The sequence below is a fragment of the Bos javanicus genome, chromosome 19 (genome assembly GCF_032452875.1).
Source record: "Bos javanicus breed banteng chromosome 19, ARS-OSU_banteng_1.0, whole genome shotgun sequence".
Lineage (NCBI taxonomy): Eukaryota > Metazoa > Chordata > Mammalia > Artiodactyla > Bovidae > Bos > Bos javanicus.
Genome location: NC_083886.1, coordinates 43,547,981 through 43,563,898, shown reverse-complemented (window position 1 = coordinate 43,563,898; position 15,918 = coordinate 43,547,981). Strand labels below are relative to the sequence as shown.

Sequence of the window (15,918 nt, the reverse complement as noted above, 5' to 3'; positions counted from 1 at the left end):
TCATTTTTTAGTACTGATGTGTTTCAGTTAGGTACATGTAACCTCACTTGGTTCTCAAATTAATTGACTGGCAGTTGAGTGGAGTGACAGATGCCACGGCCAGATTGCCCTCAGTTCCAGTGTTAACCAGCTCTCCTCCTTTTCCAGTCCTGTGCCTTTGACATCTCATCCTTCAGTCCCTTGGCTATAGGGGCAACTTGAACAAGCTTCAGCCCTTTCTCAGACTCCCAGGCAGGACTTGAATGGATTTGGCCCTGGAATTGTTCCTGATGTGGCCTTGTTCAGTTGTTGCTGCTGCCATGCTGGATTCTGAAGATCCACTCTTTCCTAGGCTGGTCTCTCAGGGTCAGGCCATTGGTCAGGGCTCATCGTGTATTTGGTGGGGAGGTTCACAGTGAAGGAGGGACTCCGCTTTGGTTGTTGGACCTGGAGGCAAAAAATAAGCATTCAGTTTAAAAGCACTAAGTGCCCATTGTTTAGGCAGCTGTTAATCAACCATGTTTCTATGAAAATAAGTCCTTTTCATGAGGCAGTTGTGTGGGAATAGCTAATTCTGGCCTGATGCTGTGCAGTGTGAGGTTAAAAACATGGTAACTTGTCACAACACAATTCTTCTTGTTCTTTCTGCTGTGGGCTGACTCTACATTACTTGCTTTGTTTGCTCTAGAATGGAATCTACTCACCATTTACTAAAATGAAATGCATTTCTTGGGGGAGGCAAAGTCCAGTTCACTAGGTCATGCATCTTAAAGGGAAAGAAGCCCTGCTGTCTCTGTGACTAATTGTTAGGAGTGTCATTTGGCTTATTTAAATCCAGATTGCCTGTCTGGAGTTGGATTTTATACGCTGGGGCTATTTTGTGTCTTAGTTGAAAGAAATTCATATTCACTGTTCTTAGCATTACAGATTAATTTTTAAAGTCTCAGGCAATAGCTAGAGGTGAGTATTAAAGAGAGCTCAGTATAGTAGATAGGGTACAGCTCAGCTTTGGGATCTGACAGGTGTGGGTCTACACTCGGACCTCCAGCCAGTTTTTAACCTCAAAGCCTTAATTTCCTCCTTTGAAACATGGGAATAATGAAACTCACCTGATAAGATAATGTATGGAAAGTACCTGGCCTCAGTAATGATTACTGATTTTCCACAGAAGTCATCTTTTGAATCTTGGATAGAAAGCCAGTGCTGAACTTACGGCCTCCTTCTCTTTCAGGAAAGAAAGGGCACCTCTCTAGCTCTCCAGATTGTTCGATCTTTGACTAACAAGCTTTTTACACTGACACAACATGTATCTGAGTGCCCAGCTGCCTTTAGTTTTGCTCAGGAATTTGTGTGGTCTTAGCCACTGGCTGACTGAAGAGAAGGCTAGGTCTTCTCAGATACAGTTTGGGTCTAATGCTTCTTTTGCATTTTCTCCTCTCATTTCTTCATAGTGGTTTGACTCAACTTGTGACATCCAGTGTTGGAGAAGTCCTTTCTTCAGTCTTTTGGCATGTCTGCTCTTTTTTCTTTAATATTTATTTTTATTTATTTATTTGGCTGCACAGGGTCTTAGTTGTAATATGTGGGATATAGTTCCCATTTGGGGATCAAACCCAGGGCCCCAGCACTGAGAGATCAGAGTCCTAGCCACTGGACCACCAGGGAAGTCCCTGGCATGTCTGCTCTTAAAGGATAGGCTCTTCATCATTTTTATAGTGCCTGGCTTAATTGACAGTTACAGTATGGTGTTCACCATGTAGAAAGATTGTGCTTGGTCTTATAAGTCTTGCACTTGGGGGATCCTCCTTGAGAACTTGTAATAGCAGATGGCCTCTTTATGGCATTGTGACAATTGGTATAATAGAATTATTCAAATCCATCACAGATCAAATCTGTCAACATTTATAGGTCATTTTCCTTTTCTTTTTCTGAGTTCTTTTTTTTTTTTTTCTTAGTTCCCCAACCAGGGATTGAACCTGGGTCCCTGCAGTGAAAGCGCCAAATCCTAACCACTGGACTGCCAAGGGAGTCCCCCATTTTGCCTCTCCTTTCTGCTAGCAGACCTTTCATGTTAGTGGGTCTTGCCAGGGCAGTGATGGAAAAAACTGGAAAGAGAGATCGCCTCAATAAAAGATGGCTTTACTAGTTTATAGTTTAAAATACATGAGTAAATAAAATCACAAATCTCCCAGGTGCCGCAGTGCGCAGAATCAAGCTGTAAACTTCTTGTACCATCACCAAGGTTAACAACTGTACTTTCATCTTCACTTCAGGCAGCCCTTGAACTGGGCTCTTAGCATGTGTTAAAGAAAAAGGCAAAAAGAAATTTCGTTACTCTTTCTTAGAACAGAAATGCCCAGATATTTAGTTATTTTGGTAAAGAATTATTGTCATTCAGGTTGGTCATTAGGGTGATTCATCAGAGTGATTTTGGGTATCTCTGATATAGGTTACAAGTTTGTTCTTTGAGATATTGTTGGTCATATCTGATTTGATTTTAGTTTTTTCGTCAAAATCATAATTCCCCATTATATTTCATTGTCTTTTTGAAAGTATAGTTTGTCTCATGGCACAGCTTCAAAAATTGGATCTTGGAGTAGGGCAGAATTTTTTATATTACCCATTGGGTGTTATGCCAGGTACTAGAGGGATGGTCAGGGGAGCAGTAAGCATCCACATAGATGTGACAGAGAGACTTCCAGTAGGCGGGTCCCTCTTAGAGTATGACTCTGGCAGCCGATATTTTGTGTGTCTCCTGTCACTCAGCTCTGTCCTCCATCTTAAACACCAATATGCTATGCTTTTAACATCTTTGTCACCTGCTTTGCTGTTTGTCCTTCTGGTGACCAATGCATGAGCCAGTTTTCGAAAGAATAAATCATCAAAATTCCAAGGATACGACTCATTTCACATCGAGAAATCAGTTACCTCTGAAAGGAATTACCTATAACTGATTTTGTCAGTTTGCTCAAGAGGCAGAAGTTGTGACACAGTGGAAAGGACATAAATATAAAAATTTCATCCCTGTGAGAGAGTGTCTGTAAGTTGGTGTCTGTCCTAAGGGAATGATTAAAGGTAGGGATAGTGAGAAGGGAGGTCAGGCAGCATGGGAGAGTTTTCTTGATTTAGTTTGAATGTATCAAAGTGACCAAAAAATATAGCATCCGAAAAACTCAGATTCTTTCATTCAGTTCAGTTCAGTCGCTCAGTCGTGTCCGACTCTTTGCGACCCCATGAATCGCAGCACGCCAGGCCTCCCTGTCCATCACCACCTCCCGGAGTTCACTCAGACTCACTCACGTCCATCGAGTCAGTGATGCCATCCAGCCATCTCATCCTCTCTCGTCCCCTTCTCCTCCTGCCCCCAATCCCTCCCAGCATCAGTCTTTTCCAGTGAGTCAACTCTTTGCATGAGGTGGCCAAAGTACTGGAGTTTCAGCTTCAGCATCATTCCTTCCAAAGAAATCCCGGGCTGATCTCCTTCAGAATGGACTGGTTGGATCTCCTTGCAGTCCAAGGAACTCTCAAGAGTCTTCTCCAGCACCACAGTTCAAAAGCATCAATTCTTCGGCGCTCAGCCTTCTTCACAGTCCAACTCTCACATCCATACATGACCACAGGAAAAGCCATAGCCTTGACTAGACGGACCTTTGTTGGCAAAGTCATGTCTCTGCTTTTGAATATGCAATCCAGGTTGGTCATAACTTTCCTTCCAAGGAGTAAGCGTCTTTTAATTTCATGGCTGCAGTCACCATCTGCAGTGATTTTGGAGCCCCCAAAAATAAAGTCTGACAGACACTGTTTCCCCATCTATTTCCCATGAAGTGGTGGGACCGGATGCCATGATCTTCGTTTTCGGAATGTTGAGCTTTAAGCCAACTTTTTCACTCTCCACTTTCACTTTCATCAAGAGGCTTTTTAGTTCCTCTTCACTTTCTGCCATAAGGGTGGTGTCATCTGCATATCTGAGGTTATTGATGTTTCTCCCGGCAATCTTGATTCCAGCTTGTGTTTCTTCCAGTCCAGCGTTTCTCATGATGTACTCTGTATATAAGTTAAATAAGCAGGGTGACAGTATACAGCCTTGACGTACTCCTTTTCCTATTTGGAACCAGTCTGTTGTTCCATGTCCAGTTCTAACTGTTGCTTCCTGACCTGCATATAGGTTTCTCAAGAGGCAGGTCAGGTGGTCTGGTATTCCCATCTCTTGAAGAATTCTCTACAGTTTATTGTGATCCACACAGTCAAAGGCTTTGGCATAGTCAACAAAGCAGAAATAGATGTTTTTCTGGAACTCTCTTGCTTTTTGCATGATCCAGTGGATGTTGGCAATTTGATCTCTGGTTCCTCTGCCTTTTCTAAAACCAGCTTGAACATCAGGAAGTTCACGGTTCACGTATTGCTGAAGCCTGGCTTGGAGAATTTTGAGCATTACTTTACTAGCATGTGCTGCTGCTGCTGAGTCACTTCAGTCGTGTCGACTCTGCGACCCCATAGACGGCAGCCCACCAGGATGCCCCGTCCCTGGGATTCTCCAGGCAAGAACACTAGAATGGGTTGCCATTTCTTTCTCCAATGCATGAAAGTGAAAAGTGAAGTCGCTCAGTCATGTCCGACCCTCAGCGACCCCGTGGACTGCAGCCTTCCAGGCTCCTCCATCCATGGGATTTTCCAGGCAAGAGTACTGGAGTGGGGTGCCATTCCCTTCTCCTACTAGCGTGTGAGATGAGTGCAATTTGCAGTAGTTTGAGCATTCTTTGGCATTGCCTTTCTTTGGGATTGGAATGAAAACTGACCTTTTCCAGTCCTGTGGCCACTGCTGAGTTTTCCAAATTTGCTGGCATATTGAATGCAGCACTTTCACAGCATCATCTTTCAGGATTTGAAATAGCTCAACTGGAATTCCGTCACCTCCACTAGCTTTGTTCATAGTGATGCTTTCTAAGGCCCACTTGACTTCACATTCCAGGATGTCTGGCTCTAGGTCAGTGATCACACCATCGTGATTATCTGGGTCATGAAGATCTTTTTTGTATAGTTCTTCTGTGTATTCTTGCCATCTCTTCTTAATATCTTCTGCTTCTGTTAGGTCCATACCATTTCTGTCCTTTATCGAGCCCATCTTTGCATGAGGTGTTCCCTTGGTATCTCTAATTTTCTTGAAGAGATCTCTAGTCTTTCCCATTCTGTTGTTTTCCTCTATTTCTTTACATGGATTGCTGAAGAAGGCTTTCTTATCTCTTTTTGCTATTCTTTGGAACTCTGCATTCAGATGCTTATATCTTTTCTTTTCTCCTTTGCTTTTCGCTTCTCTTCTTTTCACAGCTATTTGTAAGGCCTCCCCAGACAGCCATTTTGCTTTTTTGCATTTCTTTTCCATGGGGATGGTCTTGATCCCTGTCTCCTGTACATTAAATTCTTTCATTAGCACCTCCTTTTGGTACATCAGCCCGTTGAACAAATCTATAAATTCCTTCAAGTATCACATTAACTTTCAGCTCTATGTGCCGGGTACTCTAGACCAAAAGATTGCTCCCATGAGATTATAGAGGTCATTCCCTGGGTATAGTAACATGATTCTCTTTCTCTTTCCTTTTCAGAGAAGCAGAGTCTTTCAAGGAACAAGGAAATGCCTATTATGCCAAGAAAGATTACAATGAAGCTTATAACTATTATACAAAAGCCATAGGTGAGAAGGAATATGCTTGAAAATAATTTGCCAAATGCTGTTATAAATAGCTCCTCTGTAAGAAGTAATCTTTCTGCTTAGTAGATTGATAACTGTTAACTGTGTGAACTATTTTGGGTTTAGTGACCTGAAAGAATAACTTTCTGTGGCTCAAGCAGGTGGTTCTTCATTTGGCAAATTTAAGGCAGTTCCAGAAATTCTAGATAATATGGCAGAAGGATAACCACCTTAATCCTCTCAGCCATTGCCAGTTCATTTACTGTCTTAGAAAATGACCTTTGTAGATTTTTAAAATAATTTATTTATTTTAATTGGAGGCTAATTACTTTACAGTATTGTGGGTTTTGCCATACGTTGACATGAAATAGCCGTGGGTGTACATGTGTCCCCCATCCCGAACCCCCCTCCCACCTCCCTTCCCATCCCCTCCCTCTGGGTTGTCCTGGTGCACCGGCTCTGAGTGCCCTGTTTCATGCATGAACTTGGGCTGCTGATCTGTTTCACACTGAGGAAACCAGAACTGAAAGAGACCTTTGTAGATATTAACAAGTCTTAGTTACATGCTCAGTTTGCAGTATTTTAATCTCGTATCAGCATTTTTCTCACCTAAATTGCTCCGTCTGCACCTCCAACTCAATAAATGCAAATTCGTTTTTGTATCTTATTACATAAAATACAAATCATTAAGATAAATGTGCTAACCCGTCACTCCTAAAAGATAATCAGTACACTTTAAAGCTAAATATAAATCATTTCTAAATAACTTTTATTTGTAAATTGATTTCACCATTGTTACTGTCCGTTGCACAAGTAGTCAAAAATTTGGCCATGGCCTTTAAAGAGAGCATGCCAACATTCCTTTTATAGTTTGATTGTCTTGATATAGTTCTGAGGGTGTCGGTGCCCCTGAGTTTTTGAAGCAGTGACCCACGCTAAACTTTGTTTCACATTCTTCTGCCTTTCCTGTAGATATGTGTCCTAAAAATGCTAGCTATTATGGGAATCGAGCCGCCACCTTGATGATGCTCGGAAAGTTCCGGGAAGCTCTCGGGGATGCACAGCAGTCAGTGAGGTTGGATGACACTTTCGTCCGGGTATGTAATAGGGCTGTTTCAGGGGTACTAAGTTGCTTGTACTTGAGTTCCTATAGCCCAGGGTTTCTCAGATTTGACATTATTAACATTTCGGGCCAGATAATTCTTTATTGTAGGAGGCTGTCCTGTGCATTGTAGGATATTTCAGCAGATTCCCTGCTTTCCCAGTTGTGACAAGCAACAACATATCTAGCACTGCTGAATGTGCCGTGGAAGGCAGAGTCATCCCTGGCTGATAACTGCTGCTCTGGCTCTTTTCATCCCTTGTTGGTTTTGTGTGGGTGTTCCTGCTGTTGATGTCCCTTTGCTTGGCCAGTCATGTTCCTTTTCTTCCCCGTTTGTGTTTCTCCTAGGGACATCTACGAGAAGGCAAATGCCACCTATCTCTAGGGAATGCCATGGCGGCGTGTCGTAGTTTCCAGAGAGCCCTAGAACTGGATCACAAAAATGCTCAGGCCCAGCAGGAGGTATGGGCTTGACCTTGTTTGTATCAGAGGAAACACGGTGGTGTATTTGGGAGGAATAGTGACTTGAAAATCAGAACTGAGATCCTGTCTCACTTCTGCCATCAGCCACACCTGGGTGACTGTGCACAAGTCTCATAGTCTCTCAGAGCCTCAGCTTCCTTATCTGTAAAAGGGGTTTTGAATATGATTTACAGCTTTGGAAAATCTATGAAATGTAGAGAGTTTCCGAGTTGGCAGAAGTGGGGCATGGGCAGATGCATCAAGGAACTGCTTTGAGTGAGGTTAAAAAATTTGTATGAATTCAGATCCTAATTAAATTGTTAGCAGCTAAAACATGTTTTAATTCCGTTTTCTTATGTACCTTGTTTACTGTTGGATACATTTTAGTGAGAATCTCACCAAACCCCTGACAGGGCCTCTTATTTTACATACATCTTGTCGTGGTTCTTATGTTTCTGACTTTTAAGTTCAAACTGAGGGTGAAGGTTGGGCCTTCACCTTTCTGTTAAGAAATCTTGGCTGCATCTTCACCAATATGACTTGTGAAAATCTGTGGTTCTGATTTTCTTTAAATAAATTCATCAAGGCCCTGTTGGGTTTTGTGGTTGTGGAATTTACAGCTTCATTAAAACTCTCTTATATGATTTTTCTGGTATAGTTCAAGAATGCGAATGCAGTCATAGAATATGAGAAAATAGCAGAAACGGATTTTGACAAGCGGGATTTTCGGAAGGTAAACTACAACTATGTAAAAATCTCATCTACGCTTTTCTCACAAAGTTCTGTGTGTGTGTGTGTGTGTGTGTGTGTGTGTGTGTGTGGTAATTAGAGGAGTAGTAAGGTACAGAAGATCTAAAACAATAAATTTCCCTTTAATTTGGCATTGGCCATTTCTTTCCCTCTTTTTTTCTTAAAGACTTAATTTTTTTAAGAACAGGTTCACAGCCAAATTGAGAGGAAAGTACAGAAATTTCCCGTAGCCCTTCTGCCCCACACTTGGATAGCCTCCTCCATTATCCACATTCCCCAGAGGGGAATTCCAGAGATATATTTGTTACAACATGTTTTGGGCAGTTATTAATAAAGCTGCTCTAGACATCTGTGTGCAGGTTTTTGTGTGGCTTTAAGTTTCACCTCCTTTGGGTTAATACCAAGAAGTGCAATTACTAGAGCCTATAGTAAAACTTTGTTACATTTTACAAGAACCTATCAAACTGTCTTCAAAAGTGGCCTGTATCCTTCTGCATTCCCACCAGCAAGGAGTGAGAGCTCCTGTTGCTCCACATCAACAGAGTTAAAAAAAACTTTTTTGTTGAAGTGTTTCTTTTCTTAATTTTATTTCACTTTGTAATAAAAAGCAGTACAAGTCTGTTACTTGAGTTCATCCCTATTTCTGATAGGAGGTAGCAGCCTAAAAGTGTGGTGGTTAGTAAAGGAAAAGCCAGTTGGAATTAAATATTAAGTTTGGATTACATATTTTTATTAGAATAATGAGAGCTAGCTTTAATACCTGCGAACTGAACGCAGCTGTAAATAAAAAGTAGAGACCCCTTTTACGTTTTTGAGTAGTGTTTTTATAGCCTGTCGTCAGGCTATAAACACTACCCTTTTGATGTTAAGTGTTTCCACGAAAGCACACCACTGTCCTTTATGGAGCTGTATGGCAGTTCATGAAAAATGTACTTGGCAAAGGGATTGACCTGTGTGAGACATGGGGATAGGTATCCGAGTTGCAGGTATCTTTCTAGGTCTTGAGCAAGGGAACTTGGAAGCAGCTTTCACTAGTTTCAAAGGGAGGTAAGTGGCCTTGAAAAGGGTTAAAAGTCACTGATAAGGATCAGTTTTCAGGATCACTTAAAAGAAGTTTGTATCATCCAAGAGCTGGAGTTGTCAATTCTTATGTGGGAATTTGCTCAGTACTTTCTATAGCAGGTCCTCAAATGCTTGATGAAAGGGTACAGTTAAGAATCATTCTTAAGTCACAGACTGTGATGGTCTTTTTATGTGGTAATATCTGATTAGCTTATAGAGTCCATATTAACTTATTAGCATCCCTCTTCTGTCCATTGGTTTTAGTAACCGTGGTGTCTTTGTAGTGTGATTCATACTTTGTGTGTGTGTGTGCGTGTATGTTTGGAAAGCAGTTCTGCCTCCTGTCACGTTTTCTGAGGTTTACATAAGCAAAAGCTTTGTCTCGAAAGGCGGTCTTTTGGGTTTCTTTTCTTTCTTGCCTATCCTAGAGCCAGAATCCCCAGTTTGTGACAGAATCCTCTGTTTGTGACATCCCAGCCCCCCCACTGTAGTTCATGGTGATGTCACAAATGAAGAATTATGATCCTGGCAGGGGAAACAGATGAACTTGTAAGAAACAAAGATCTTCTTTGCCTGCAGCTGTCCATAGTCCTGGGGAGGTGGGGGTGGGAAGTGAAGCCCTAAAGCTCCAACTGACACTCCCCACCAGGAGCCGAACCATCTCGGTACAGAACCTAGCAAAGGCAGCAGGGTGTGACTGCTTACATTTGACTGACTGCTCTCCCCTAATTCTTTTTCTGTTTAAGGAGGGGGAAATTAGCACCATGACTCCCCTATTCAATGCCTGCATTTTCCTATGGTCCTTAGAATTTCCATGGTATAACCTGTGTCATTCAAGGAGAAGCGTCCCTACTGTTGACACTGCAGAAGAGTCTTCCAGGTGCAACAGCTCATGGTGTTTACTTACTCTCCCTTACTTTTAAATTTAAATATTTGAATAAATGCTATTCTTGGTTCAGAGGCTGGAAAGTATAAACAGTGATAAGTTTTTCTCCAAACTTGTCTTCCATCTATTTCTCACCCCAGGGGTAAGCACTGTTCTTGTTCTATTTTCTGCTACAGTTTTGGTCTACATAAATAAACAAATACTGATTTTGGCCGTGCTGTGTGGCTTGCAGGATCTTAGTTCCCCAACCAGGGAGTGAACCTGGCCCCTGGAAGAGAAAGCGCCAAGTCCTAACCACTGGATCACCAGGGAATTCCCAACAAATACAAATACAGATTCTTCATTTTCTTTTTTTTTCTCTTTTTTTTGAATGAAAGGTAATAATGCTATGCAAAGTTCTATACCTTGCCCTTTTTAAAATTTTTTTTTACTTACTAGGCCTTGGAAGTCTTTCCATATTAATATGGAGAGCTTCTTCATTCTACGTTAGAGCCACATATTGTTCTATGAATGTCTACGTTACCTAACTAGTCTCCTGTTGATAGAATTTGAGTTATTTCTAAGTTTTCAAACTTCATCACTTCTTGACCAGATTTTTAGAGGGAATAGGTGTCCCTGAACTCCAGATTTCTCCGTTGGATCAGTTATTCCTAGGAGAATATGATTCAAGAAGAATCTCCCAGGAATAGCAGATAAACAAAAAGTGAAAGCTCAGAGAACAAACTGAGAAAAAAGATGGGAATATATGGAGAATCTTTATTAAGCTGAAAGAATGAAAAAAATCCGAGCTGTGTGTGTGTGTAACTTACATTTTGGTTAGTATAGTGACATGGTAAGTATAGTCTAGGACCACTGAGGACGGACTAATATATTGGATATTCTGTTCTAAAGTGGAAGAGTGGCCACCAGGGCAGTCAGTGACGTGTGAGGCTCGCGCCACAGAAAGGAGGCAGCTGTGAGTGGTGTCAGTGATGTAGGGAGCAGTGACTCTATCAGGTTCTTGTTTGCTGTTCCTTGTCTTTCTTACTAGGCTAAGCATGAATTATGCAAAGTAGCAAATAATAGTATTTCTACTAGAAGAATGAGAGTTGTTTTTATTTTTTCTTTAGTTTTATTTATTTTGGGCTTTGCTGGGTCTTTGTTACTGCCCGAGGGCTTTCTCTAGTTGCAGTGAGTGGGCTGTTGTCTGTTATGGTGTGTGGTGGTCTCATCGTGGTGGCTTCTCCTGTTGCAGAGCATGGACTCGAGAGAGTGTGGGAATTCAGTGGTTGCAGTGCGTGGGCTCGGTTCCCCTGCTGCATGTGGATGCTTCCCAGTCCCGGGATCTAACCTGGGTCCCCTGCATTGGCAGGTGGATTCTTAACCACTGGACCACCAGGGAAGACCAAGAATGAGAGTTTTGATCACAGTCACTATCGATTGAATTCCCTGTGGAGGCACCTTAGCATGGTGATTAGGGTTATAGGCTCTGGATCTTCGTGTCTAAGATCAAATTCTCTTCTTATCACTTACTGGCTTTGGTGACCTTGAACGAGTTATTTTAATCTCTAGTTTTTTCATCTCAAGAAGGGTAACAGGGACTTCCCTGGTGGTCCAGTGGTTAAGAATCTGCCTCCCAATGCAAGGGACACAATTTCGATCCCTGGTCAGAGAAGAGAACTAAGATCCCATATGCTGCGGGGCAACTAAACCTGGGCGCCACAGCTGGAGACAGTCATGTGCCATAGCGAAGAGCCTGTGCGCCGCAATGAAGACCTGGCCCAGTCAGATAAATTAATTTAAAAAATAATAAAGCCAGAAAAAATAAAGATAAGGGTAGTAATACAACTTTCTTGATAAAATTGTTGCGAGCATTAAATGAGTTAGTGTATAAAGTACTCAGTAAGTGTTTGCTGCTGTTGTCATCGTCTGGATCAAGTGCTCTCCTCATTTCAATGGTTTAGGCTGGTAATTTAGGAATGTTCTTAAACCTCTGGCATTACTTTCCCTTAAATCTCTCTGTTACCTGTGACCAGACTAAAGTAAAGACATTTCTGGAGTTCAGGATGAAGAATCTCATTTGCTTTCTTCTTCCCCATAGGTTGTTTTTTGCATGGACCGTGCCCTAGAATATGCCCCTGCCTGCCATCGCTTCAAAATCCTCAAAGCAGAATGTTTAGCAATGCTGGGTCGTTACCCAGAAGCACAGTCTGTGGCCAGGTATGAAGTCAAGCCAGTTCTGCAGTGAAATGCCAGATAGCACTGAACAAATGCTGTCCAGCAGCTCTCTACATCAGGAGTTATATACGGTTCTATAGATAGGGTGATCAGACCTTCCTGGGATTTAAAGCCAGAGGTTGGACCAGGTCTGAAAACCTAAGGGTTTTACAAAGTTCAATAGGTACTTGACCTGTACGTGAAAGAACAGATGTTAAGTGTTCTTTTGTTTCTACTCAAGGGGTTTGCAAACTGTAAAGGACCAGTTAGTAAATATTTTAGGCTTTGCAGGCTGTGTGGTCTCTGTTAACAATACACCTCTGTCACTACAGTATAAAAGCAGCCATAGATAATAGATAAATGAATAGTATTGCTGGATTTCAAAGAAATGTTATTTACAATATCCAGCAGCAAGTGGGATTTGGTCCTGTGGGCTGTATCTGCCAACCCTGTTCTAATAAAGATTGTGAGACATAGTGTATAAGGGGGGAAAACAGGTAATTTTGGAGGAGTTCTTGGGAATCTACCTTTGGATACTTTCCATATTAGACACATGGTCAAGGAAAAAAAAGTGGCCAAATGATAGTAAAGGTGAGGGAAATCCAGACCACAGCTGAATGTGCCCCTTTCTGGCTGTTGCAGTGACATTTTACGAATGGATTCCACCAATGCCGATGCTCTGTATGTACGAGGTCTTTGCCTTTATTATGAAGATTGTATTGAGAAGGCGGTTCAGTTTTTTGTACAGGCTCTCAGGATGGCTCCTGACCACGAGAAGGCCTGCGTTGCTTGCAGAGTAAGTTCTAGGCACCAGATCTGGGCAGGAAAGAAAGCTTCCTCTTTGCACTTTTAAGACAGGGTGAAAGGTTTCCGCCCATCACAGGGAATGTGATAGCACTTCTTCCCACCTTGCCAGGATGCTTGGTTCTTTCATTAGAATTTGTTTCAGGACAACTTTGTATTTGCCTGAAGGTAAATATGATAATTTAGAGTCAGATCCTTTTAATATCTCAGTGTTTTTTCTTTTTTTCTTCCTTCAGTGAAGAAAAGATAGTAATGCTTATTCTGGGGAGTAGAGAGAGGTAAACTCTGGGTAACACAGGTCTCATTGGTATTGTTTTGTAAATCTCGGTTTCTCCCGTCCACTCTGTAGCAAGCACCAATGAGCAACAAATAGCCCAAGTGGTGGGGTTGGGCAGGGTAGGGGGCCATCCTTGGATCTAAGAAACAGAAAATAGACTCTGGACTCTCTCTGCAGTGGTTTGAGGGTTTCTGGATGTGAACTGAAACTCCCCTTGCTTTTCTTTGTAGAATGCCAAAGCACTTAAAGCAAAGAAAGAAGATGGGAATAAAGCATTTAAAGAAGGAAATTACAAGTTAGCATATGAACTGTACACAGAAGCCCTGGGGATAGACCCCAACAATATAAAAACAAATGCTAAACTCTACTGTAATCGGGGTACGGTTAATTCCAAGGTAAGCAAGCACTTGATCTGCGACTTGGGGCCTATATTTTTAAGGGCCAACAAAAAGGTCTTGGGAACTTTGCCCAGTAAGGGTAAACCAGATGAGAAGAGAAAAGGTTAATATTTCAGCTTGTGAGGAACGAACTTCGGAGAGGCAAGCTTTTTTTTCTGTGGAATTTAGGGACACTTGAGGGACAGTTTGGAAGGATATTCCCACCTGTTCTTCAAGATTCTCTCTTCCAGTAAAAAAATGGCTAGGGAAAAAAAAAGAGAATGGCTAAAGGCGTTGAGACAATTTTTAAAGCAAGTGTTGCTTCTTTTTGCCTAACCAAGTGACTCTTTTTTAGGAGGGATTCTGAGGACATGAGAATATGAGGCAGGCTTAGTTTTTTCTCCAATATAACTGATGGTCACCCTGCTCATTGGAAAATACCCTAAGTGCTGTCCCACACAACCATCAGGAAACAAGAATAGGCTCCTTACTCTTGCAGAGTCCTAGTGGTTTAAAAATTTACAGTAATTCTTATTCTTCCAGTTGGCCTCTGGAAGAATAGGAGGCAAGAACCACCCTTCCTCTCGCCATGTCTGGTTGGGCACTAACCTGAAGCAGTAGATGTGGTTTTTGCTTGCAGATAAGTGTGCCTGGCTTCCATCACTTAGGAAAGAACCCAGTTTTGAATTTGGTGTCCTTAGCAAAAACTAGCTCTCTGAGGGACTAGCTCTCTAAGAATGAATGTGAGGGACTAGCTCTCTAAGAATGAATGTGACAGTGGGCCCGCATGACCAGTTGATCCTCTTAGAATTTTGAAGCCATGGCCACAGCTTCTGGGCTCCCTCAGTCACCGAAGATGTGAAGTATGACTGCTCTCTCTCTCCTGAAGCTTAGGAAACTAGATGATGCAATAGAAGACTGCACAAATGCAGTGAAGCTCGATGACACTTATATAAAAGCCTACTTGAGAAGAGCTCAGTGGTAAGTGCCTCTGGTGGGTGGGGGGAAGAGGGCATTGCTACTGGCCTGCCAGGGGAATTGCATTGTGGATGATGAAGCAGACCCGGGGATGTTGTGAGGTCATTTGGTCCTTCCCCCTGCCTCTAGGTGGGATTGTTCCAGCCCTAGAGCTATCTTTATAGACCTCCAGCGGAGGAGATTGCACAAGCTCCCTCAGTCTCCCATGCCTGTGTCTTACGCCCCTCACGGTCAGTAAGTTTCCTCTGATGCCTGACCCAAATTCCTTTTGTTAAAGTTTAAAATCCATTTCCTTTGGAGATTTTATTTTGTGTTGTACACTTTTGCTCTAACTTGACACAGTGCTTAGCACACAGTAGGTGCTCACTCAGTTAATGCTTTGTTGAATGAATGTATGGTGCTTGGAAGAGGAAGAATAAGGTGTCTCTTGTGATAGTTGAGAGTTGTGCCGATCCTGTATGTTCTGGGTTAGGGAAGACAGTGCTTCCATAGGAAGGGATTTAATCTGGCTCCGCATCCCTGCAGTATAGGGAAGTCCCCTTTGAAATATCTTTGTCTGACTAGGTTATTTATGAGCCAGGATGTGCCTGCCTAGGTCCAGCACTCAGATTTGCCTTCAGATTCAGGTTGCTCTGCAGCATACTTGTTCATCTTATTTTTGAAGCCACTAGACTCTTTTCTCCAGACAGGAACATGAACAAGGGCTGAGAGAGACCACTCCCCCAAATCCATTTTACTTCAGATTATTTCCCAGACAGAGAAGAATGTTCTTTTAAAGGTCCTAGAGGAAGACCCATTTGTTATGTCCCAGTCCTCCCCAGCCGTCGTGCTCCTCGTGGGGTGTCCTGGCCAGAGGACAGGTGCTACTGCTGCTGCCTGGTGAGCAAGCTAATAGTCTCAGGCTCCCCAGTCTCACCAGTGGTGAGAGCATGGGCTGCTTCCCCTTTAGTGTGCCCCAAATTATCCACATTAGTGAAAAATAGGAAAACTGCTCTCCTGTGTAGTGCTTTTTTTTTTTTAAGTGAATTTCTAAAGTAGACTAAATCTGTCAAACACACACAGAATTATATTACAGATTCTATGAGACTATCAGTCATCTCATCTTTTCATACCACTTGCAGACACACATGGAAGCTTTGGAATACAGAAGTGTAGTGTACCCTTTGACCAGCTAAAGACTTATTTTAACAGATAAAAAGTGCTATATCCATGTTTACGGCAGTTACTGCTAAAGAAAAAAAAGCAGACTCTCACCTAGCTGTCTAGTAGGGAGGGGGTGACTGGAAACATAAGACTGTATCAACTCAGTGGAACACTCTGAAGTGTTTGAACAGGGAATGGGAAGAGAACAGAAAATTC

The 15,918-nt window shown here is 42.3% G+C and overlaps 1 protein-coding gene across 3 annotated transcripts in view; it reads left to right on the top strand.

Moving 5' to 3' along the window:
• The window catches only part of DNAJC7 (DnaJ heat shock protein family (Hsp40) member C7), a 29,975-nt gene that overhangs the window by 8,705 nt on the left and 5,352 nt on the right, over window positions 1–15,918 (top strand). For 2 of the 3 annotated variants that reach the window (XM_061391818.1, XM_061391819.1), the window contains exons 2-9: window positions 5,580–5,668; window positions 6,638–6,762; window positions 7,116–7,229; window positions 7,888–7,962; window positions 12,008–12,126; window positions 12,766–12,919; window positions 13,435–13,599; window positions 14,471–14,562. In XM_061391818.1, the coding sequence (XP_061247802.1) occupies window positions 5,580–5,668; window positions 6,638–6,762; window positions 7,116–7,229; window positions 7,888–7,962; window positions 12,008–12,126; window positions 12,766–12,919; window positions 13,435–13,599; window positions 14,471–14,562 (933 nt within the window). Of the gene's footprint in view, window positions 1–5,579; window positions 5,669–6,637; window positions 6,763–7,115; window positions 7,230–7,887; window positions 7,963–12,007; window positions 12,127–12,765; window positions 12,920–13,434; window positions 13,600–14,470; window positions 14,563–14,688; window positions 14,790–15,918 lie in introns of all 3 variants that reach the window. The other variant, XM_061391821.1, reaches the window with a different exon arrangement.